Below are 23908 nucleotides of genomic sequence, written 5' to 3' on the forward strand. Positions count from 1 at the left end.
CCAAGTGTAAATTAGTTATGATGGATACAATAATGGAATATTGAATGGTTTGGTTTTTGTATAGTATGCAGGGATTTATGATATGCAAAAAGAACCATGGAAAGAGAAGGGAAATCACTGATAATTTAAGGATGTTAAAATGAGCATTTTAAAATGTAAAACAGAAAATTTAATAAAAATTATTTTTATGCATGTGTGTGTGTGTGTGTAGTAAAATATGAGGCATTAAAAAATTGAAGAAGAAATCTAGACAACAAGGTGGTGGAGAAAGATGAGGGGAAGCATGCCCAGAGCAGCGCCTGGATCCCTGGAAAGATCTCTAGCTCGATGCGCGCGGCAGGGTCGACGTGGCTCGCGCCTGCCCCGCCCGCCCGCCCGCCCGCGCAAGGCAGAGGCAGCACCAGCGCCGCCAGCTCCCGCTTTGAAAGGCCGCTTCCAAGCCGCGGCGAGCGGCGCCAGGCGGAGCCGCAAGAGCGCCGAGCAACCAACCCGACGCGCGGCGGCTCGATGAGCTCGGCGCTCCCCGCCATTTTGGCCGCTTGAGGGGGAGCGGCGGCGGCGGCGGCGGGGGCCGGAGCGACGGTGTCCGGCTGCCTGCGCTCCTCTTCCCCGCCGCGGCCCCATCCAGCCCGCCTCTGCGGGTTCAGGTACTGGCATGGGCGCGGGGGGAGGAGGCGGCGGCGGGGTGGGAGGGAGGGAGGGAGGGCCGCTTCCGGGAGGGCATCTCCCGAAGTTGGGCGGGGAAGGGAGAGGCTGAGCCACGCCTGGCCGGGGGGGGGGGCGGGTGGTCCGCGGCTGTTTCTTCTTGCGGCTTCCTCCTCCCTCGGCTGCCCTTCAATCACAGAAGGGACCTCCAAGGGTCATCTAGTCCAACCCCCTGCGGTCCTTCCCACCGCCGACCCTGGGTGGCCTCGAACCACCAACCTTCTGCTTTAATAGCCAGAGGCTTTCCTCCCTTCCCACACCTTTTATTTGCAAACAACATTTGTTTTTAACCATTTAAAAACATTGCATTTTTAGGCTTCAGCTCTGAAGCCTAAAATTTCTCTCCTTATTGAAAAAGTGTGAATCGCGTTTATTTTGTTTGCTTGAAGGTGTAAAAGGATTTAGCATTGCATTTTCAGGCTTATGCTCCGAAGGAAACGGAAACAAAACGGGTCTTGCTTTGGCGCGGCTCCTCTCCCTCCCTGCAGTCCCATGGAGAGATTTGGAAAGGGGGAGAAGGGCAGGAGGGGTGGGTGGCTTCAGTCTGGAGATGGTTTCGCCAGCTGCTACCTCTGTGAACTTTCCCTTTCGGGCTTAAAGGGAGGTTGGCTGATCAGGAATTCTAGATTTAGTGTTGGGGTTAGGAAAGTAGAATCATAAAATTGTTGAGTTGGAAGGGATCCCTAGGGTCACCTAGTCCAACCCCCAGGTGCGCTCAAGCTATCAACCTGGCAAACAGGTGCACTGACCCATAAGTAGCTTACGTTCAGAGTAACTTGCGCAAAATGGCTTCGGGCTGCCCCTTCTATTGGGAAGAGTTGAGGAAGCTGCTTTCAGTTGCCTTAATGAAAAGGTAGCAAATTGGTTTGTGATTTGTTGTTGTGTTCTTACTGTCTGAGTGGGAAAGTGATGGTCATCATCATCATCATCATCATTATTGCCTTGGCACCAAAATAACTTGGCTGGCTGTGCAAGGTTGGCCGCGGAGACACCATTTGCCGCTTTGCCTCAGGCAGCAAAATGTCTTGGGCCAGCTCTGCAGCCACTTCTGAAACCAGGGTGCATATTGCCTTCTATGCAATACTTAACATTTCCTGTTTCATAATTTCATGACAGAAATTCATTCCCTTCCCAAAGCTGGTGCAACGAGAGGAAACTGCAAAGCGCATAAAAGATGGTGCTTTTCTCCTGTGGATTGAGAAGACCAAGAGCACCACCCCTTGCCTGTCTGCATGGCAGCGGCAAGGCAAACCAACTAGTTTTTTTTTAAATTTTGTGAGGGGTGGAGAGACCGTTGGGCGGCTCTATCCTCCACCTGTCTGCCACATGGCAGCAGTGTCCTCTCTGCAAAAGTGGAGTGGGTTCCTGGGCTCCACCCTTCAGCCACCCATTCAGGTGTGCCTTTTTTCTTTCTGAAAAGGTTGGGGGAGAATGGGACTTTCATTCCCTCACCCTTGCTGTATGGCAGCTGCAGGAGGCAAGGCCAGATGTCAAAGGAGAAGTGGGCTAGTCAGAGTGGATTGGGTTGGTGCGGTGGGCGGGAGAGCAGCAGGTAGCACCAATAAGCTTCTCTTTCTTTGAAAAGATGGGATGCAAAGCAGCGGCAGATACGCTTACAAGTCATTGTTGTTGCGTAACTGGGTTTGCACCACCGCCAGCTGATTCTGAATGGGCCACACACATTTTGCGGGTTGAAGAAGTGGGGAGGAAAACAACCTGTTTCCTTCCAGTTATTTTCCTGCCTCTTTCCACCCATACATTTGCCCTGAAATTTCTACCTGAAATCACAGTGCCAAAGCAAGATTGGAGCAAAAAAAGGGGGGGGATGCGGAGATAAGAGGAAAACAGTTTGCTCCTTTGCAAAGTGTGTGTGATCCACCAGGATCCATTAGTGTTGGAGGAATGAAATGCCTCTGATCTCCTCCCTGGGACACCCCCCCTCCCCCGCATTCACATGAAGTCATGGTTTGGCATTGCATGACCTGTGAACCAGTCCATTGTGCCTTTTAACAACACTGTAACAGAATGAAATATGCCCACTGCTACATATTATTGTTGGGAAAAGGCACATTCTTTTCGGCTGTTAAAGCAAGGAATTGTGTCGTGGTTGATGTGTTTGGCAATCCTAGAGCCATTTCTGCCTCGCCACAGTATAGCCACACCAGATTGAAACATTCCTGTAACAATGGAAGGACAATAAGAACTATGTGTGTATAAAACTCTTAATTTGATGGTGGAGGATATTTTGGTGAAAACATTCGTTCCAAATTACCTTTAATTGAACATGCATATTCAAGATTTGCTTGCAGCCCAATCCTAGACACTAAGAAATGACCTGCGAGATTGAGTTCTATGAGAATTACTTTCAAATAAGTAAGAATTGTAGCCCAGTATTGATTTCTTTGCTCTTGTGCACTTTACACCACCCATTTGTACTTACATTTACATTCTTACCAATGACTGTTATATGTATATGGGAAAACATTGGGACAATAAGTTTTATGTTGCCACTGAGCTGCATGCCTCTCTGTTTTCTTTAGAATGTTTTTTTTTTTAATCAAAACATCTTCTTGCCACTTTTCTGGGCAAATGCCCATCCAAAACAGCTTACGACAAAAGCAACAAAAGACAAAAAGAAACAATATTTTTTTAAAAAACCTGCTGAAATTGTATCTCTGTTTAAACATGTTTCACCTGTTGCTGAGAGACAGAACACAGAGTATACAAAGAGCTAGCATCCTCTTCATAGAATCTTAAAATTGTAAAGTTGGAAAGGACCCCCTTCAATGCAGGAATCTCAGTTAAAGCATCCATGACATATGGCCATCCAACCTCTGCTTAAAAATCTCCAGCAAAAGAGAGTACACCAACTGCCGAAGAAGTCCATTCCACTGTCAAACAGCTCTGTCAGAAGGTTCTTCTTGATGTTTAGTCAGAATCTCCTTTTTTGTAACTTGAGTCCATTGGTTTGGGTCCTACCCTCTGGAGCAGGAGAAAACAAGTTTGATCCACCTTCCATGACGGCCCTTTAGATATCTGATGCAGTAGCAGCAAAAAAAGCTCATGCTGTTCTAGGCTGCATCAACAGAACTATAGCGTCCGGATAAAGGGAAGCAATAGCGCCACTCTATTCTGCCATGGTCAGACCACATCTGGAATACTGTGTTCAATTCTGGACACCACAATTTTAAGAAGGACGTTGACAAGTTGGAGTGTGTGTGACCAAGGAGGGTGACCGAGACGTGTTGTCAACAGGTGGTGCAGAGTTAGTGCAGAGTCCCTGCCACAGAAGTGATTTGTGGTCAACTCTCACAGGGAAAAGTGTTCATTCCTATGCCAGACACCTTTTCCATAATAAATTAGTTGACCCTTCTCGGGCAAGGGTCAGTGGTAGAGCACCTGCTTTGCTTGCAAAAGGGCCCAGATTACATTTCTAGATAGGACTGGAAGAGAACCCTTTCTGAAACCCTGAAAACCTGCTGCCAGTGTAGACATTGCCAAGCTAGATGTACCAATGGTCTGACTCAACGTAAGGCAACTTCGTATGTTCCTATCACACACATCTCCAAACATGTATTCTCTACTTTTTATAAAAAATATGTGATCAGACTTGGAAGGTTTTTAACCCTCCATCCAAGATGACAGGTATTCTGATTTTTCCAATCTGAAGCTATGCCCAGTTTGGCACATACAGAGAATTTATCCGTTTTTGAAGAGCTGCTAGCCAGACTTCAGTAAGCATGCTTGTGACAAGGACAAAGGAGACAAGTGAAAAAAGATTTTGGGGAGGAGAGTAAATGTGTTGATACACTTTCTATTAAGATGTGTGCTCATTTCAAGAGATCCATTATTTAATCATCAATGGCAGCTGTCAGTTTAACACATCCGCAACTGAAAAGCTTGGTGTTCCTTGTTTTTGAAAGAACAGCTGAGGATTTTTCTGGCAACTTGTGATCTTAACTCTGGAAAAAAGAAAGGGAAAAAAGCATGGGGAGGAATAAGTAGAGCAGTAATGCATTCAGTTTGTAAGCATTGTGATGTCAACACATGCTGAAGACTCACACAAGCTTTGTGCGGTAGCAATCTCCACTTGGATCCATTTTATTGGGGGAAGGTTCTCTCAGGTGGGGAAACACTTACCACAAAGTAAAGAACTATATAGGCGATACTTCCATAGATAATCCCCAAAGGCATAAAGTTGCATTTTACTAGTATATCCAGGCAAATGAAAATTAATTACTAACTTCTAGCTAAGCTGCTGATAGGGACTTTTAGAGAGCATTGACTGAACAGTATGTTTAGCCTGAAGGTGCAAAACAGAAAAAAAAACCTGTCGTGTAACACAGTTAGCAATTACTGTATTAAGTGTTTTGAAGCAGTGTATGACTGACAAATCCAGCTAGGCATTCTGTTTAATAAATACATTTTTATTGCATATATAGTTCCTTACTTTCTCACCTGTTTCTTTTACTCAAAACATCTTGCAAGAAAGGTAGCATACAACAATGTTTAAATTCTCATTGTTTATCCTGTACTCACAGATGAGAATGCCCACATCGTTTTGGCTTCACAAATTAAGATTACCATTTTATAGTAGCAGAGCAGGGAACTCTCTCTATCCAGCATCTATGGAGGGACATGGGCTGCTCCTGCTGCAAGTGTATTTTAACAGAAAGAGGGCTGATGCAGCAAAAATTATAACTGATCTTAAATCTACCCCCACCTTTTTAGCGAATCCAAGGTGGGTGTGCTTCAATTTCTAAAAGAAGGAAGTGTGCTGGTTTCACATTTGTTGCAGCTTGATTTTTAAGCAGCTGTGTCGAGTTTAGCCAACAAAATTGGGAATTGTCACATTTCCTATCTATAGTCAGTCTTATGTTAATTCTGTTGCCTCTGTAGAATCCGGATCAGAGATTTTAGTCCTATAGAAAGAATGGTGCATGCTTGTTTACTTGGTTGGCATGGTGGTTTCCATAATAATGGAATTTTAAAAATCCTTCTACAAGGATATCAATCTAAGAAGACTGATTCAATGAAAATTAAAATTGTGCTTGGAATGTGGGACTGTCGTGGTTTTCATTTGAATGCTGTCGTGATTCAGTCTAAACTTGTTTCTTCCAGCTTTCAAACAAACATCAAAGATTTCATCGCCACCGAATGCAGCAAGCTAGGAATCATGGATCTGAAATTCAATTCCTCTCGGAAGTATGTTTCTATCAGCGTACCTTCAAAGTCCCAAGCTATGTCGCCACACATCAAATCAGTAGATGATGTAGTTGTCCTTGGCATTAATCTCAGCAAATTTAACAAGGCTACCCAGTTTTTCATTTGCGTTTCTGGAGTCTTTCTGTTTTATCTTATTTATGGATATCTGCAGGTAAGTGTTGTAATTCACTGCTTATGGTAATGTTTGTGTTTTCTTCTTCAGAATAATGTATTACTCAATAAAATTCTATTGTAATCTGTAGTGGCTTGATGCAGATATGAGGGCTTATTTTCTACTGTTACTTAATTTATTACCTGTCCGCCACCCAAAGGTTTCATGATAGGCCACTGCAGTCTGAAAATGCAATTATCGAAAAAAGCTTAAAACAAATTACAGCCACAAGAATAGGGTGGGTCCTAAAAATGTCGAAGTGTCAGTTGTCAAAGTCCAGGGTAAAAAGGTGTGTCTTCATCATACAACAGAAAGCATATAAACAATATAGTGGAGATGCCACACACAACACCTCTTCAGGGAGGCAGTTCCACAATTTAAGCGCTGTTGGTGAGAATGTCCTCTCCCAGACTACCATCATCCTGAATGTCTTGAGGGCAGTAGAACCACGAGGTGTCTTCCATCTAGCCGGACCCAGATCTTAGCTTCAGCTGGCAAGACACAACTTGGGACCTGTTGTCCTGTCTTCACATACACAGTGATGGGGTCTGAATCGGCCGTGAGTAACAAGAATTAGATTTGGGAATTTTGGTGTATGGAATGGAAACATCAAATGGGTGTGCAGCTTCAGTAAAATCTCCCAGAGCCATGTCTGAGATTATTGGGGAAAGAGATTTAAAAGAAAACACCAGTAAAATGTGCCCATAACAGATTGATATGAATAACACACTGAATAATGTGTACGGTTCTGGTTGCCACATCTCTAAAAAATATACCATCGGCTGGAAAAAGGTGCAGCAAAGGGTAATGAAAATAATAATAATAATAATTTATTACTTTTACCCCACCCATTTAACTGGGTCGCCCCTGCCACTCTGGGCAGCTTCCAACAGAATATAAAAGAACACATGAGACCTAAGACATTAAAAGCTTCCTGCCTTCAAAGGTCATATAATTGGTTTTTGATATCTGATGGGAGGGCATTCCACAGGGCGGTCGCCACTACTAAGAAGGCCCTCAGATGGCCTTACCATCTTAGTAAAGTTTAAAATGATTTAATGCTTTGTAGTTGAGGGGGGAAATATGACTAGGGGATGGAGGGCATGATAGGAGTTTATAATGTTATGAATGGTGTAGAGGGAGGACAAAGAAAATTCTCTTATAACACTAGAAATTGGGATCACCCAAGGAAACAGGTTGATAAGAGTCAGGACGGACTAAACAAAGAACACAATGCATAAATCATACAGGGAATTCTCTACAGCAATGATAGCAATGGCCAATAACTTAGAAGTCCAGAGACATAAATGGCTACATGATAGCCAAATGGGAGCTCCATGTTAGGAAGCAGTCTGAATCTAGATGCTGAGGAGCAAAGTGTTGAGAGTGGGCCTTATTTGTCTCATCAGTCTTAGAAATGGAAGGCAGGCCTAGATGGACTCATCAAGTAGGGTTTTCCTTATGTACTTATGTGATGCTGGAGTCTTGCACAAGAGGTGAGTAGATGAAGGGGACGTTTCTTTGAATTTAAAGCCCACCCAATGTGCCAACAAAATAGGATATCTAATGCTGGTGCTTGCTTTTCACACTGATGTTCAAAAACAAAGTACATGAATTAAAAACAAGTCAGAAAGAGTATTCAAATTAATACCAAGTCTTAACTTGACAGGATGGTTAGCCAGATTCATTAAGCTAATGATAATTCTGTTCAATATTTTTGAGTTGGGAGGCAAAAAAATGTTAAAGCAAATTTCTGAGTAAGTCTAATTTTAAAAGTTAAAAATATACAACATGGTCACATAGGCAATGTTTTAAATATAATGTTTCTCTGTTTTCCCTCTTCCAGGAACTGATATTTTCAGTGGAAGGTTTTAAACCCTTTGGGTGGTATCTTACATTAGTGCAATTTGGGTTTTATTCCATTTTTGGACTCATAGAACTACAGCTTATTCAGGACAAAAGGAGACGGTATGATATTATCTATATAGTCTTACTTTTTCAGATTATTATGTGGGCTAAATTTGATTAACTATTTAACCAGAAATTTGTGAAGTTGAATTGGGGCAGGAATCAGTCAAATATTATTTCTAAACATTTTGTCTGATTTAGTGAGATTCCATGACAATGCCCATGGTGTTGACTTGTGGAGCTGTCAGCCCAATGCAAAATGAGCATTGAATTTCTCTCCCTCCCCTCTTAATGTGGGGAGGTACTTTAAGATCACTTAATTGGCACAAATTTTAAAATTAATAAAAACATAGCAACAGATGCGTACGTTTCTTGTTTATTTTATACTGAAAAAGAGAATCATTTTTCTTTGTGGCTTTTATAATCTGTTCACATCACATGCTAGATGTCAGCTGATTCCCGAGTTTCTGAAATATTTGAGTCGTGTTACAATGGAAACGCCTGCAAAAAGGCTAGGATCCAACGGACTGTATGGGGAGCTTCCATGCATGAAGCAGACCTTCCTGATCACAGATCTCCCATCCAGTAACTCCTGAGAAGTTACTCCTGAAATCTGGAAGACCTGTAAGAGCAGCCTTCCAGTTTGTTCCAAAGACCGCTCAGAAAAGAAAGTGGGCTGTTGATATCCCAACTCTTCTTTGGGCATTTTTTTCTAGGGCTGTATAGTAAATAGAGCTCAGGGGTTTGAGGTTTTATATTATCTGAACCTACAGGAAAGTCAGTATTCTCAGGATAGTTATTTTGGATTAATCCCACTGATTGGTACAGAATATGTTGGATTCTGCATGTCTGTGTAGGGCAATGAATGAAAGGCATGAAATAGCATGCTTTTATATCTTCTGTTGTAAAATAGAATAAATCGCCAACATAGTGGCAGTAAATGATAATACAGTAGTTAAGTTTTCTGGTTTATTATATCTAATTAAATAAAAAATAAATTCAGATTTCAGCACTAATTTGAATTCCATGAAAAGTCACCAGTTTGGTTATTAATCTTTACTTGCCACAATATTAAAGCCTCTCTTTTAGTGTTGACATTTGCTCCCCAATACAGAGCTTCATTTATATTTTCCAGGATCCCAGGCAAAACCTACATGATAATAGCTTTTCTAACAGTGGGTACAATGGGTTTATCAAATACCTCCTTGGGATATCTGAATTATCCTACACAAGTAATCTTCAAGTGCTGTAAACTGATCCCAGTTATGATAGGAGGAGTCTTTATACAAGGTATGCCTTATTCTTGCTATTGAATGCTGTTCATTTCAGAAAATAAACTTGTAAAGACCCAACAATGGTTTATTTTCTCTTCCCTAAACCCTCTCTATCCATTGCCTCACTGTAGAGGTCTTAAGTTGCTTTGAAATCCTGGATTGATTTTGAATTTGAGTCAGTAACCAAAATGAATCAAAACAAAACTGCAAAGGAGGCCTAGAAGCAACTTGTAGGGTGGAGAATCTTGGAATGTGATTGGGAAAGTATTTTTGATGCATTCCTGATTTAGACTGTCCAAAATGTAAATAGCTGGTAATTGAGGCAGAATTATTATCTGAACTTGCATTGAGTGTCTCTTGAGACCTATATTCCTCCACTACACACACACACACTCTCTCTCTCTCTCTCTCTCTCTCTCTCTCTCTCTCTCTCTCTCTCTCTCTCACACACACACACACACACACACACACACACACCCTGTTTGGTGAAAGTGGGTGTAATTCTATTGTGTTGAATTATTTTTGGGGAGGAGAGGCAAGTAAGTCAGTCTTTGTGTTTCTTTAAGGATATGACCAGAGCCTTCATTTTTTGTGCTGATCATGCTACACCTCAGCCACTGAATAAAAGTTAACACTGCAGGGTTGAGTCTTGTTAATGCTTTTGGGGAGGCTCGTGGTGGTGGCTTCACTTTGAAAAAGTTTGACATTTCTTGCCTGAGCCTAGAATAATTTATCTACTAACTCCGTTCATGAAATCCCCAAGGTGCTACTGCTTTCATTTGATGGAGAGAGGCTCACTTATATGGGTTATTTTTACTCTATGGGAAACCTAGGAAAACCGCCCTTTGAATTGGCATTCTTGTTGCTTTTAGTGAGTGCAGCTGGCTAGTTTTTTTGAATTTGGTTATGAAGTGAAACAGCTGAGAACAGTAGTAATAATTGTTGGTTTACTTAATGATAATGAAGTTAGATTTCAGAGATTGATTTCAGACTTGAAATCCTCTTTACCGGTTAAACTGAACAGTCTAGGCTCAACACTTCTTAATACCTTTGAAGCATCTAGAATGGGAAGTGAAACATACCACCTGCAAAATTTCAGTATCCACATGCCCCAAGATTTTAGACGTTGTTACAAAACTATATGTTAAAAAGTTTCAACTGGCAGAAAACGTTTCTGTAGGCCACCTATTTTGATACTAGGTGTCAGGATATTGCCACCGAGGGCTGGTTCATATGTTCCTCCAGTGGCATGGTTGCTGCCTCTGCATTGCTACGTCACAAAACAGCCCAGCAAATGTACGTACCATGGAGACAAAGGATGCTTCTCATGCCAGTACAGTTGTACCTTGGAAGTCGAATGAAATCTGTTCCAGAAGCCCGTTCAACTTCCAAAACATTTGGAAACCAAAGCGCGGCTTCTCATTGGCTGCAGGAAGTTCCTGAAGCCAATCGGAACCCCTGTTGGACGTAAAGATTCCAAAAGAAGGTTCGAAAACCAGAACAATCACTTCCGGGTCTGCGGCGTTTGGGAGCCAAAACGTCTGTGTTCCAGGGCGTTCAGGATCCAAGGTGTGACTGTACTTTGGGCTCCCAAACGCCAGAGTGTAACTCCATCCATGCTTTCCATTGGTTCTTTTTATTATATATGTTACTGCACCAGTGTGGAGAAAGACCACGCTCAAGCAGCAACAAGGTTGATAATGAGATTTAGGATTTGGCCCCAAGAGCTTGAGTTAGGTGGTGAATTGAATATTTGTTTACTTGCTGTGTACTCAGTACCAAATGAACCAAAGAATTAAATCTTCCATCATTGCATGGTGTAAACTTCTCCCTTTTTTCCTGCACAGGAAAACGTTACAATATCGCGGATGTTTCTGCTGCAGTGTGCATGAGCTTGGGCTTAATATGGTTTACTCTAGCTGACAGCACCATTGCACCGAATTTTGACTTAACAGGTAAAATCTTTAATGGAAATTCGTACTCTGATAGGAATTGATGTGTTTTTGGAGACGAAAACTGGCGTATCTCCAGCGGAGCCAGGCTGGGGGACATACAGTGGCATAGCTGAGCTGGGAACCTGATTGGCTGAGCTGGAGATCTGCCATGTCCTAACTCTCTCATCCCAGTGGATCTAGGATTATGCATCTAGGATTAGGACTGTGCCCTAAGAGCCACCGAGAAAATTTCTGTAGAGCTTCTCGGTCCAGTATATCTGAAGGAGTGTCTCCACCTCCATCGTTCTACCCAGACACTGAGGTCCAGCGCCGAGGGCCTTCTGGCGGTTCCCTCGCTGCGAGAAGCCTAGTTACAGGGAACCAGGCAGAGGGCCTTCTCGGTGGTTGCGCCCTCCCTGTGGAACGCCCTCCCACCAGATGTCAAAGAAAACAACAGCTACCAGACTTTTAGACGACATCTGAAGGCAGCCCTGCTTAGGGAAGCTTTTAATGGTTGAGGCATTACTGTATTTTAATATTTGGTTGGAAGCCACCCAGAGTGGCTGGGGAAGCCCAGCCAGATGGGCGGGTTATAAATAATAAATTATGATTATTATTTATTATTGTGAAGGAGAACCTCCTTGTTGATTTTACCAAAGAAAAAGAAAAAGCTGTTTTCATAATGGTTGAAGAGGTCAGGTTTGGAACCCATTCCCCTGAAGGAATGCCAGCCAGCCATATACCCCTTTGCATTCTGCTCGCAATATAACAGAATGCTGTACTTTTCCATATTGCATCCTAGCTTTATTTTTTAATTAAAATTTCAATTTTAAATTAGACTTTTCCTGATTATTCAATACTTCACTTGCAGTCAGCCTGGGAATATACTTTCGCATGCAATTTTCAATGTGGAAAATAAAAACTAAAAAGACAGGAAAATGAGTTCTGCAAAGCAGAACCCTTTGCTGAATAGCAGTCGAACTCCACGACCTTTACAAGATGCATACTTAATGAAGCAGGAGACTATGCACTTTGAGGGCAAAGCTGATCCCATATGTCTGTTTCAAAAAAAAAAAATCTATGTAAAGCCATCGCTTTCCTTCAGTGCTTAATATTATCGCTGGTTTCTACATGTGTGTATTTGCTGTACAAAAAAAGATGTTGTTTAGGACTCTGAGTAATTATAACCAGGGTTTTACTTTACTGCCAGAATTTGGGCATGTAATGCAACAAGCTTGTATATTTCTACTTTTATCAGTATTATTATTATTATTTTAAGAGAAATGAATTGTCAATCCATCAGGAGCTGGAAGGAAGAACATATAATCCATAGATCCGTACAATAAAGTAGCCTGAACTTGTAGGGATGGTGCCAGATTTCCTTCCTTTGCTCTGAAGTTTTTGCTTTAACCCCCACTCTTCATGCCCAACTGCAATGAAGTTTATGTAAACTGCATTTGCTCATATTTCTTATGTTGACCTTGGCTTCCCCCTTCATCTGTTTTGCCACTGTCCAAATTTAAATTCCCTTGAGATAGGGAGTTGGTTTTCTTTCTTCGCTTGTGCTTTAAAGTATTGTGTACATGGATGGTAGGATATAGAACATGGGTAGGCAACCTAAGGCCCGGGGTCCAGATCTGGCCCAATCGCCGTCTAAATCTGGCCCGTGGATGGTCTGGGAATCAGCGTGTTAGTACATGAGTAGAATGTGCCCTTTTATTTAAAATGCATCTCCGGGTTATTTATGGGGCCTGCCTGGTGTTTTTACATGAGTAGAATGTGTGCTTTTATTTAAAATGCATCTCTGGGTTATTTGTGGGGCATAGGAATTCATTCATTTTTTTCCAAAATATAGTCCGGCCCCCCCACAAGGTCTGGGGGACAGTGGTCCGGCCTCCTGCTGAGAAAGTTTGCTGACCCCTGGTGTAGAACAAATAACGTTTACACTACAGCAGGAAATTCAGTCTGCCAGTTCAGATGTCACAGTAAAGCCAGGGTTGGGCAACCACCAGTCTGCGGGCCAAATATGACCCACCAGATCATTCCCCCTAAATGGCACCTACCTGCCCCCCGATGTCATAGGTGGGGTAGGTAGAGTGGCAGCTGATTCAGCTACTTGACCAAGTTCCTCTGCTGATAAGTGGCGAGTTCAAGCCTGCTTGGTGTGGCTGCAGAAGTTATCCACTGGGAACCTGTGCATGCAACTTATCCCCACAGAAAGCAGCCTTGAATTCCCTCCCTCTCAGCTGATGGGCAATGGAGTTTAAGCCTGCTGGTCGGCAGCACTTTGAAACACTGTGCAAACCTTGTGTAGTGCCGTGAAGTCACTATTTTCCCGCAACCCTGTGGACCACCCTTTAACAGGTGTGTGGGATAACTCACCTGATGTCATTATGATGGGTGGAGATGCCCACTTGTCAAAAGTGGGGGAATATGAAGAACCTAAAGGTTATCCACCCTTGCACTGACTTATAGTTTAGCATGATATGAACAAATCAAAACAAGCCTTGAGGTTAAACTCTGCTCTTTGTCCCTCCTCCACAAGGAATTCAGAACTGTTCAATTTTGTTTCTGCTTAACTGTGGCTTATGGCATTGTCAACGGTGGCTAATGTTAACGTCACAAGTCAACATCAAACCTAAGCAAACGCTTCAAAACTCTTCTTTGTAATTGTGTGAGCAAGGAGCACAGAAGGCAGCTTGATCTCATCACTAAGCTATGGTTTTGTTGACATCCCAGTACGGCCGTTGTGTTCAAATTTGCCTTGGGTCCTGCTAAAAAATTATGTGTCTCGAGCAAAATGTTTTGCTGTCATTGTGCTGAAATAAAGTTTTCATAAGTCAGTCACAATGTCAAGTTCTTAACTTGCCTTGCAGTGCATGCAGCCCTATTCCTGGTCACTAAATAATATTAGATTTCCTTTCACTAGTTTATAATCAAATTGTTGTGGAAGCATTTACACTCAAGCTTGTATTATTCTTAGCTGAAGCATTTCTTGAGTTGCATAATTTAATCAAAATTCTTTAAACATTCACATTGTCAAGGGCAAATCTATTTACATGTGACAGCTTTTGCCCAAGGAGACAAAACTGAGCTTTGAGGTTAAACGGAACTTGTAATTTTTGCTGATACAAATGTTAGAAACATAAAAACTGAGTGAATTTAAAGTATCGGCTGTGTGAACAGTATCACCCATATTGTGTCCATCAAAGACTGGAAAATTAGATTTAAGGCTCTTTTAATAGTATTGAAGAACATGGTAAGCGATGTTGTGTAAAAATGGGGAAATACAATAAGCCTAAATATGCAGCAATACAGATTCTGTTAATTTTATTAATTAATTGATTTGATTGATTTAAAATGTTTAAATGTTGTGGCACGTCAAGCAGTTGTTGCTTTCTTTGCTATCTGGAAAGAATATATATTGCAAAGTATATCCCTCTAAATGTTTGTCTTCCCTTCTGCTCCCCCCCCCCTCAAAATGGAGAATATGGTTGCTTTTGTGTTGTTCTTTGCATCATATGTAAAAAGCAGGTCTTACACAGATTTTAATAGTGCAGAGAATAAGAGAATGTATAACCTTTGTTTTCTAAACTCCAATCAGGAGTGCCAAATTGGCCCCATGGCCCTGGCACAGAATTTTGTGGGTGCTCAGCCCCTTCATGGGGAACCTTGTGGGCGCTCAGGCACCCAGGGCCCCAGGAAGTTGGCACCTATGACTCCAGTAGGTCTACATCAGAAGAACCATGGGCAATATTTATTTGTGGCATCCCACTTGCACAAATGAGACAATTCCAGTTTTGGTGAGGAGGAGAGAGAGTTTGATCTGGCGAGCAAAAACGTTTGCACTGACAGAACAATTGCCTTAGTGCAACAGTGAATTTTATCCATAATGCTAGAGTATGCGTCTATTGCTTTATTTTATGTTTTGTCCTTTTCTGATTCCTTGAAGGTGTGGTCCTTATATCCCTTGCCCTCTGTGCAGACGCCATTATAGGAAACGTGCAGGAAAAGGCTATGAAGTTGCACAATGGCTCCAACTCTGAAATGGTAAATGTTCCCCTTCTATAATTTCATTCAGTTATGGGAGCTGTGGGGCGGAGTTCTGTTCTATTTCTGTCTACTATTTTAAGTCGATCAGCCATGATTAAAAAATGTGCATTGCACTGAACCCAGAAGTGACTTGAAAACATCACAAAAACATTGAGGAATGGGGTGGGGCAGAGGCAGAACAGAGTGTTTTTAGTCTTTGTTAATGGTGTTTCAAATATACGCGATATCACTTTAGTGTACGGTACCTCGAAACATAGCCCCCACGTAAATGGAGGGTTGCCTGTACAGGAATAGTCCTGTCTGGTTGTTGCCAATAGTAAACATTTGTTGCTCTGGCCTAAGTTAAATTGTGAATTTAAAAATAAGAGACCGGAGCGCAACTTCAGACAGAGTTTTATTAAAAATTAAAAGATTTGTCTTCACAACCAACAACTACTGCTGTATAACTTGGGTAAGGCCAATGCACACAATTGCCATTTAATTCATGATAACTGTAACTATCACTCAGAACAAGGCTGTATAAAACGGCAGATCTGTTAACCAGAGAATCACCTTGTAAGTGTATATCAATTGTCATTTGAGGCATGTTTATCAAGCAAGTCGCTCAGAAGCTAATATCTGAGGTTATTGCCTGTATTATACTTGAAAAACGTAACTTTCAAAAGAGATTACATTCTTCCAGCAAAGAGATGTGCTAATAGAGCGCACTATATATATGGCATTTTAAAAATACCACAAGATTAAAATAATTTGTTTTTGTAACTATTCCAGGTTTTGTATTCCTATTCAATAGGTTTCCTGTATATTTTATTGGGACTGACATGCACTAGTGGCTTAACCCCTGCAGTAACATTTTGCTCAAAGGTAAATAATTTTTTTCCATTAAAAAAGTGTGATTTCCCCCCCATTCATGTGCTGTTAGATTATTTTTGACCAAATCACATTACAAGGCTTTGCATTCCTGCTTGAACTTTTTTTTATGATGCATTGATGATTTTCACTGCACTTGATACTTTTCTTATGAGTTGGTTGTTTATTATACTGCAATAAATAAACAAACAAACAAACAAATGTGCATTAAAGTTGATTCTTTGATCCATTGACTTGGGTATATGTACCCAGCCTCATCAGAAATTAATTTTATTCTTCAAAAAGTCCAGGAGTAATTTTTTTATCATTTCATTATGACTTTCCTCAATTTTCCAATAAGAATAAATAAAATCGTGAATGATTTAAGATTTTGTTATTTTGGTTCGGGCAGTTGATTAAAGGCATTTATTTCATTTTGCAGTACCTCAGGGTTTGTTTTGCATCTTCCTCCGTTTAATATTTTGTCTTGTTCCTGCAGCACCCAGTTCAAACATACGGCTACGCATTCTTGTTCTCCTTGACTGGCTATTTTGGAATCTCCTTTGTCCTAGCCCTGATTAAAATCTTTGGAGCTCTTTTAGCTGTGACAGGTACAGTTCATTTTTTTAGTTCATTTTTTAATAGAAGAATTGAATAAAAAATCCTGATTTGGGATAAAGCTTGTACATTATTTCTGCTCCGTCTCCTGTTCTTTTGTTCTGTGAATGGTTTAATGGGTTCATGTGGTGAGGGGTAGCGTGTCTTAGATACGTACCGCTTTTTTTGTTTTGATCCAATGCTTCCACCTACCAGACTGCTTGCGCAAATACATAGATCATTGCAGCAGAGGTAAATGTCACCTTCCACACATTTGCAATTCAAAAATGCATGGCAGATATGTATTAAATGGAAAAGAAATGTGTATAAAAGCAAATGAGCTAGAGAAAAAGAAATGATTAAATTATAACATCTCTAAGCTCCTTGACTGTAAATTGGGGAGGGGGGGAGTGTCTTTCATTTTTCCTTACTTCAACAGGATTCCAATTATATACGAATAAGAATTCTGTCAATTCAGTGGCATTAAAGCATTACATTCACTGCTCAGTTATACAGGCATGACAAATACGTTCTCAGAATCAATACTGGAAATAATTTGGTGGTGGGTGGGACCAAATATTAACCTTAGAAAGGGGGTGGGGTGAGAAGCTCTAGAAGGATCCTAGACCCATTTATCAAGCAGATAAAAGTCTTGGTTTGGTTAAAAAAAAGAGGGGGGATAAGATATTAAGCTTTATCTTTTTCTCTATAAACCTTAATAAAATTTATTTTAGAAAAATACATCAAACTGACTTCTGGGGCTAGTCTTTGTATATCAGAAGCATATGTCGCCTTACTTTAAACCCACATCCAAGAATTTTCCCTGACAGCATAGTAGACTTGGGGAGAATGATCAAATGACCCACATTGGACAGATAGCCTACTGTTGCACTGATGAGGAGATGGGTCGTTCGGCCTTGTACCCTATAGTCCAGCGGGGGGGGGGGGCATGTTTCCACTCCCCTGGAAACATTTCCAGGCATCTTTAGGTCCAACAGGCAAGGAGTCTGTGTCTGTACTAGGACAGAGAAGGTGAACATGATCATTTACCCCCCACCTCCAAGAGGTTGGGCTCCAAGCCCCTATCAGCCCCTGTTGTCATGGCCAGTGGTCAGGGCTCATGGGTGGTGAGGTCCAGACACATCTAGAAGAGCCACAGGATCTCTAATTTCTGCACTAGGGTCTTGGTCCTAAGCCTTCCCTGGAAGCAGCTGTATATGCAAACCCATTTAGAGAGGAGCGTGTCAGCAAGGATAGAAAGGGTTGCCATCTGCCTGGTTGTTTCTGAAGGCTGTTGCGGTCACTTTGACTGGTGCCAGCGCCAAGCATGCTGCAGTATAGTTGTTTAAATGGCACACAGGCCAGTGCTGCATATTACTTTTCCATTTGTCCAGCAGAGGATGCAGTTTTGGCAGCTATACAAGTCTCCACTTTTATACCATAGTAGCTAAAGTGTGGGATTAGGCTGCCCAATTGTCAGCCTTCATTGAGCCCTGCCATTAGGTAAATGCAGTTAAGAGACCTGGAAAAACAATGCTTTTTTATTTTAAAAAATTGCATAAATAGGAGGAACAGTCTCCTCCTCCCCAATTAAAGTCAGGTTCCCCTTTTCATTCTAGCAACAAACACCTGAATAACCTTGGACAAATCGCTTCACCTTCTCGTGCCTCCATTTTTCATTTTTTATAAAATGGGAATAAAATATTTAACACATCCATAAAGAAGTGCTTTGGCTATCCATTGAAGAAGAATGGGGGGGAAAGTTCTGTGTTACTGCTGCGTATTATTTCATTGCAGGGGATTGTGGCAGAATGAGACAGATATACGGTATGGTGAAAGGCTGATAAGACGCCCTATAAAAAAGGCTTCATAACTACAAAATCTTCTGCTCAAGCCGAAGACTGACAGGCAGCCTGAGCAACATAATTTGCTGACCTTGTTGTGCCTGCAGGGGAATTCCAGCATGCACAGTCATAGACCCTGTGAAGTCTGCTTGGGTGTATAGATGCCTAAAGGTGCTGTGGACGAGGAGCTTACCATGGGCTGGAGCTGTAGTAACCAGCCAGCAATGCTGCAAGATTTATTAGAGCAACCGATCCAGTTGATAGATTGATCATCTGCCTTTTTCCCAGTTAATCAGTTGAATCGGTTAGACAGTAGGTGCCATTTTGAGATACTGAAGGAAGGAAGAGACTTGCAGTTTACAGTGGTACCTCGGGTTAAGTACTTAATTCATTCCGGAGGTCCATACTTAACCTGAAACTGTTCTTAACCTGAAGCACCACTTTAGCTAATGGGGCCTCCTGCTGCCGCCGTGCTGCCAGAGCACGATTTCTGTTCTCATCCTGAAGCAAAGTTCTTAACCTGAAGCACTATTTCTGGGTTAGCGGAGTCTGTAACCTGAAGCGTATGTAACCTGAAGCATATGTAACCCGAGGTACCACTGTATTATAGAACCAAACCTTACCACTCACAGTTAGGCAAACTACCTTTAATGCATTTTTTTTTTAAAAAAAATCCCTATTGCAGTTATGAATCATGATCAAAACAAGCATAAAGCATAACTGGAAACCTCACCAATGACAATGTACTCTTGTCAATTAAAATTGGTTCCCCATTGATTAAGCAACTAAACCTTTTGCTGACTGATCCACAAATTTAAAGCCCGTGTTATGTAGTTAGACACAAGAGATCCCATGCAATGATTTTGGTCTCTCTGGTTCCTTTTCTTCACCACCTCTGGGCGACCATGTATCCCAAAAATTTGGGACCCCTTTAGAAGCACCTTCAAGCATTGCACATCATCATGCCAGCTGAGAGAGCCTGCCATGAGAGCTTTCTTCCAGCATTGGATCAGAGCTCTAGATCAAGCAGATTTTTTGTGTGTCTCTTTTTTAAGAAAAGGGTTATGGTTTTTATATTGTGACTGCAGCCTGGTGAATGTTGATAAAGTTATTATTGGAATAACTTTGCCTTGATGCTATGCCGTTACATAGACCGCACACTGTGGCAGATGTAAAGCAGCACCCATGTGGCCACCAGCCCTCTAAATCCAGAGAAGATTAGTAAAAAATCAGATTTGAAAACAGTAGAATAAGTTGGTGTTACCTAACTTAAATGCTATTCATTCTGATGGAGCTGAAGTGCAGCTAACTTTCTCTGTATTGGGGGCCATGATGTCAGTCTATTGCAAGTAAATGCAAGCTGCAGTAAGGCGTGAGGTTGTAATTACCGCATTTGCCATCCTTTGCATGATGCTTCTGCTCTGGTGCATTGAAACTGTATTTTAGTTGGGATGGAACTAATGTTTTAATGGACTTGTTTTCCTTCAGTCACAACAGGAAGAAAAGCAATGACAATTGTACTTTCTTTTCTGTTTTTTGCAAAGCCATTTACATTCCAGTAAGTATCCATCTACACGTATTGACTTTAATTAATACGCCTAATGTATGTAATGTTGTGATTTAAATGTAATCACTGAACGCATCCTATAAAATTTTTTTGATAATTTATGGCCCACCTGCAGGGATTTTTTATTTATTAATTATTTTCCACTTGTATCCCACCTTTCCTCCATGGAGCCCAAGGCAGCATAGATGGCTCTCCCATTCTCCATATTGTCCTCACAACGATGTTGAGGGTTAGTGACTGGCCCAAGGTCACTGAACTTCCTGGTCAAGTGGGGATTTGAACTCTGGTCTCCCAAGTCCTAACCCTGTATTCTAACCACTACACCCCATAAGCAAGCCTATGCTTTGCTACACCCCCAGTGGGATTTCTGTTTTTGTTCCGTCCTTGACTCGTGTGGGGTGCATGAGCTTAAGACATGAAGAACAGAAGCAAGAACAGAACTAAGGGGCACTTGGATAAATTAATTCTACATGACTATAAATGGGAGGTTGTTACATTGTTTGGCAGAAACCCCAAAATGATATGCCATCACAAACATAAACGGACTTTTAAAATGAATTAAGGCCCCACCCAAAGAAGATGTGTGCTTTGTTATGTGTTCAAGAGCCAGCGTGGTGTAGTGGTTAAGAGCGGTGGACTCGTAATCTGGTGAACCGGGTTCGATTCCCCACTCCTCCACATGGGTGACCTTGGGCTAGTCACACTTCTCTGAAGTCTTTCAGCCCCACTTACCTCACAGAGTGTTTGTTGTGGGGGAGGGAGGGAAAGGAGTTTGTTAGCCGCTTTGAGACTCCTTAAGTGAAAGGCGGGGTATCAAATCTTCTTCTTTTCCTAATCAGTCTTCACCGGGGTTGATAATGTTTGCCCACCTCTCCACCAGGTACGATTGGGGGGGGGCACTCAGTTGCTCTCCATACAGAGATGTAGCTGCAGAGCCCTCCCCCCCTCATAGAGAGCCACCTCTTTTTTGTGTGTGTGGCATCCTTCCTTCTAAGACCCATACACAGAAGCTGGGATGCTCAGAAGGCAGGCAGTGCTTATTGTTACTAACAATAAACCTTTATAGGTATAGCAGCGAAGTGTGCACCCAATTTTTAGAGCAAAAACAAGTCCTAACTCTCACAAAATTTGGAAAACGCACATTTTGTAATAGCAGTGAACTGACGTGTGAAATAAATCGAAACCTTGGTTTCGGAGAGAATACAAATTGAACTTGCTATATGGAAGTTAGAAGATGCATTATAAATCTTAGAATCATAGGTTGGAAGGGACCACAAGAGTCATCTGGTCCAACCCCTTGCAATGCAGGAATCCTTTGCCCAACATGTGGCTTGAACCCACAGCCCTGACATTGAGAGTCTCAGCTCTACTGACTTCAGCTACCGAGGCAGATGAATACTTACGGAAGCTATTCTTTTCGGTCTACCATATTCCTCCACCCCTTTACAAATTCAATTTTAAATTCTGGGACTACTGCTTTGCTTCCTACAAGACCCTTGCCATACATACATACATACATACATACATACAGTTGCTAATGTGTTTCTCCACCCCTCTTTCTCCATTTTAGGTACGTGTGGTCAGGCTTGCTGGTTGTCCTTGGTATATTCCTCAATGTTTACAGCAAGAACATGGATAAACTCAGACTCCCTTCAGTGCGCAGTCTCTGGAATAAATGTACCGAAGAAAAACAGACAAGGACGTTGTCTCAAACGGTGTAGACAGTGGCTTGCGCCGTGTGTTGCGCTGGACTGTTTCTGTTACTCCATTGCAATAGTCTCCAGCTGACTCGTTTTCCAAAGGGAATGACACTAAAACCAAAGGAGTCAAAGGCATTTCGTCGACTTGCAGATGGCGAACATCAGCGTCTCTGTGAAAACCCTGTCTTGGAAGCTCTCGGGTCTCATCCTGTGTGGGGGCCCGGTCTGGATAATGGCATTTGACGATGGGCTCTGAGGGACAGTGGTTCTTGTGTGAGCTGTTGAAATCTTCACTCCAAATAGGGCACATAGGAGAGGGCGTGTGTGATTAATTTGGGCATTTTAATTGCTGCTGCTCTTGAAATCAAGTGGGTCTTTGTGTTTTATTGTTGGGATCAGTTTATTTAAATGTAACACTGTTTTGAAACAAGATAGAAACTAATCGGAACCTGATTGACTAAACTGAAAGGTTAAGCCGACGAGGTTTTAATTATTATGCCATAACTTTCTTATTTTTGATTTTTTTAAAGAAAAAAGTCTTAAAGCTTCTATTCCCATTGTTTTTGGTATTGAAGGTTTTCTTCTGAAGGAAAAAGCAAAATGAAATTCTCTTCAAGTGGATGGCTTTGAGACACGTTTAAAGGAACCAGCCTCCTGTCTATGCATTTTCTCTCTCTCATTGATTCGTAAGGAATGATCCTTCACGTTAAAGTATCAAGAAGGTCTTAATGCACCGGACAACTCATTTCCTTGCTACCTCTCCATATTGTAATGAAATGAGTGGGACCTAGGAAAGTAGCTAAAAGAGTGGAGGATGGATTACTTTGATTATTGCATATTGTAATTAGCTTAGAAATGGGCTCGTTCAGTGGAGCGCTTTCTATACTGTGCACTTTAACAAATTCTGTGCCATGAAAAGCTGAATTCCGCAACGTGAATAAATTCTGCACATGTGTGTATTTGCTTGTTTTACATTCTTCCTTTTGCTTCTGCAAATCATGGGGAACTATAGTTCTGTAGAATGTTCGTGCCAAACTTTTACCTGTTACTTAGCTTTCCCTTTTAACTTCTTAACACATTTAAGCCTATATATAGACTTAGGAGCTAGAAGTTTCTTTTAAACAAATATGAAAATTCTCAGGGTGCTGAATGCTGCACATAATCCTGGTTTTCACTTCCTTGGGTTGCAACTAAAAAATATAGGCAATCCTGACATTGGTTTATAATCTCATGAGCTGTTACAGTCACTTCGGTACTGTATACAGATATTCAAAACAGGTATGGTTTTGTCTTTTACCAGATTCTTTTCTTCTTAGCTTATGCCAGAGATTAGGAACCTATGGCTTTCTAATTGTTCAACTACAGATCACATAAACCCTCACCATTAACCATGCTGGTAGGGGCTGATGGGATATGGAGGCCAGAAAAACTGGAAAGCCACAGATTCTCCAACTCCAAAAGGAGAAGATGACATTTTGTGTCTGCATGAAGCCACGTGAAGCTATTTACATAGATGTGCATTCGTATGGAGGTTAACCATCGAGGTTAACCATTAACCATCTTGAGAGTTTTTTTTAACTCTTAGAGAGAAGTGGGAGACTCTGAAACCTGAAGAACTCAACTGGAGGTGTGTGCAAATTAACAAAGGTTTTACAAGGCACCCCCAACAACTCCACAAAAGAGGAACAAAATAGAAACAGATGTATTCAGAGCAGACCCTAGAAAAGGTAGACATTTGAAGTATGATGTACCAAAACAAGCACATATGTTGTAACCTTTTATTGATCTGTCTCCTGCCTTCAAAGGGGATTGATATGTATGCATTTGCAAAGTGAAACAGCCAGAAATCTCTAAATATACACAGATAAGAACTACTCGCCGCTGTGCATTCTGTACAGTACTTCTCATTATGTAGGGCTTAGACCTTTAGCCTCAGCTGTCACTGAATGGCCTACTTTTTTACATATAAAAATGTAAGATATTCGTTCCAGAATTGTAATTCCCAACACACGTAGACTTGTGCAGAGAGCCAGGAATGACTGCAGTTCACTGGGATGCCTACATACAGTGGACAATACATGCTGAATATTGAATGTGTGA

The 23908-nt window shown here is 41.7% G+C and overlaps 1 protein-coding gene across 1 annotated transcript; it reads left to right on the forward strand.

The window, feature by feature from the left end:
• Positions 1 to 505: 505 nt before the first annotated feature.
• SLC35B3 (solute carrier family 35 member B3) lies at positions 506 to 22767 on the forward strand. The gene is made up of 10 exons (XM_081873147.1): positions 506 to 647; positions 5827 to 6082; positions 7929 to 8050; positions 9126 to 9280; positions 11112 to 11219; positions 15151 to 15248; positions 16023 to 16115; positions 16600 to 16711; positions 20030 to 20099; positions 21679 to 22767. Exons 2-10 carry the CDS (start codon positions 5882 to 5884, stop codon positions 21827 to 21829), a joined length of 1110 nt encoding a protein of 369 aa, XP_081729273.1. The 5' UTR covers positions 506 to 647; positions 5827 to 5881; the 3' UTR covers positions 21830 to 22767.
• Positions 22768 to 23908: the final 1141 nt, after the last annotated feature.

The sequence above is a fragment of the Podarcis erhardii genome (genome assembly GCF_964252035.2).
Source record: "Podarcis erhardii genome assembly, chromosome: 8".
NCBI classification, from domain to species: Eukaryota; Metazoa; Chordata; class Lepidosauria; order Squamata; family Lacertidae; genus Podarcis; species Podarcis erhardii.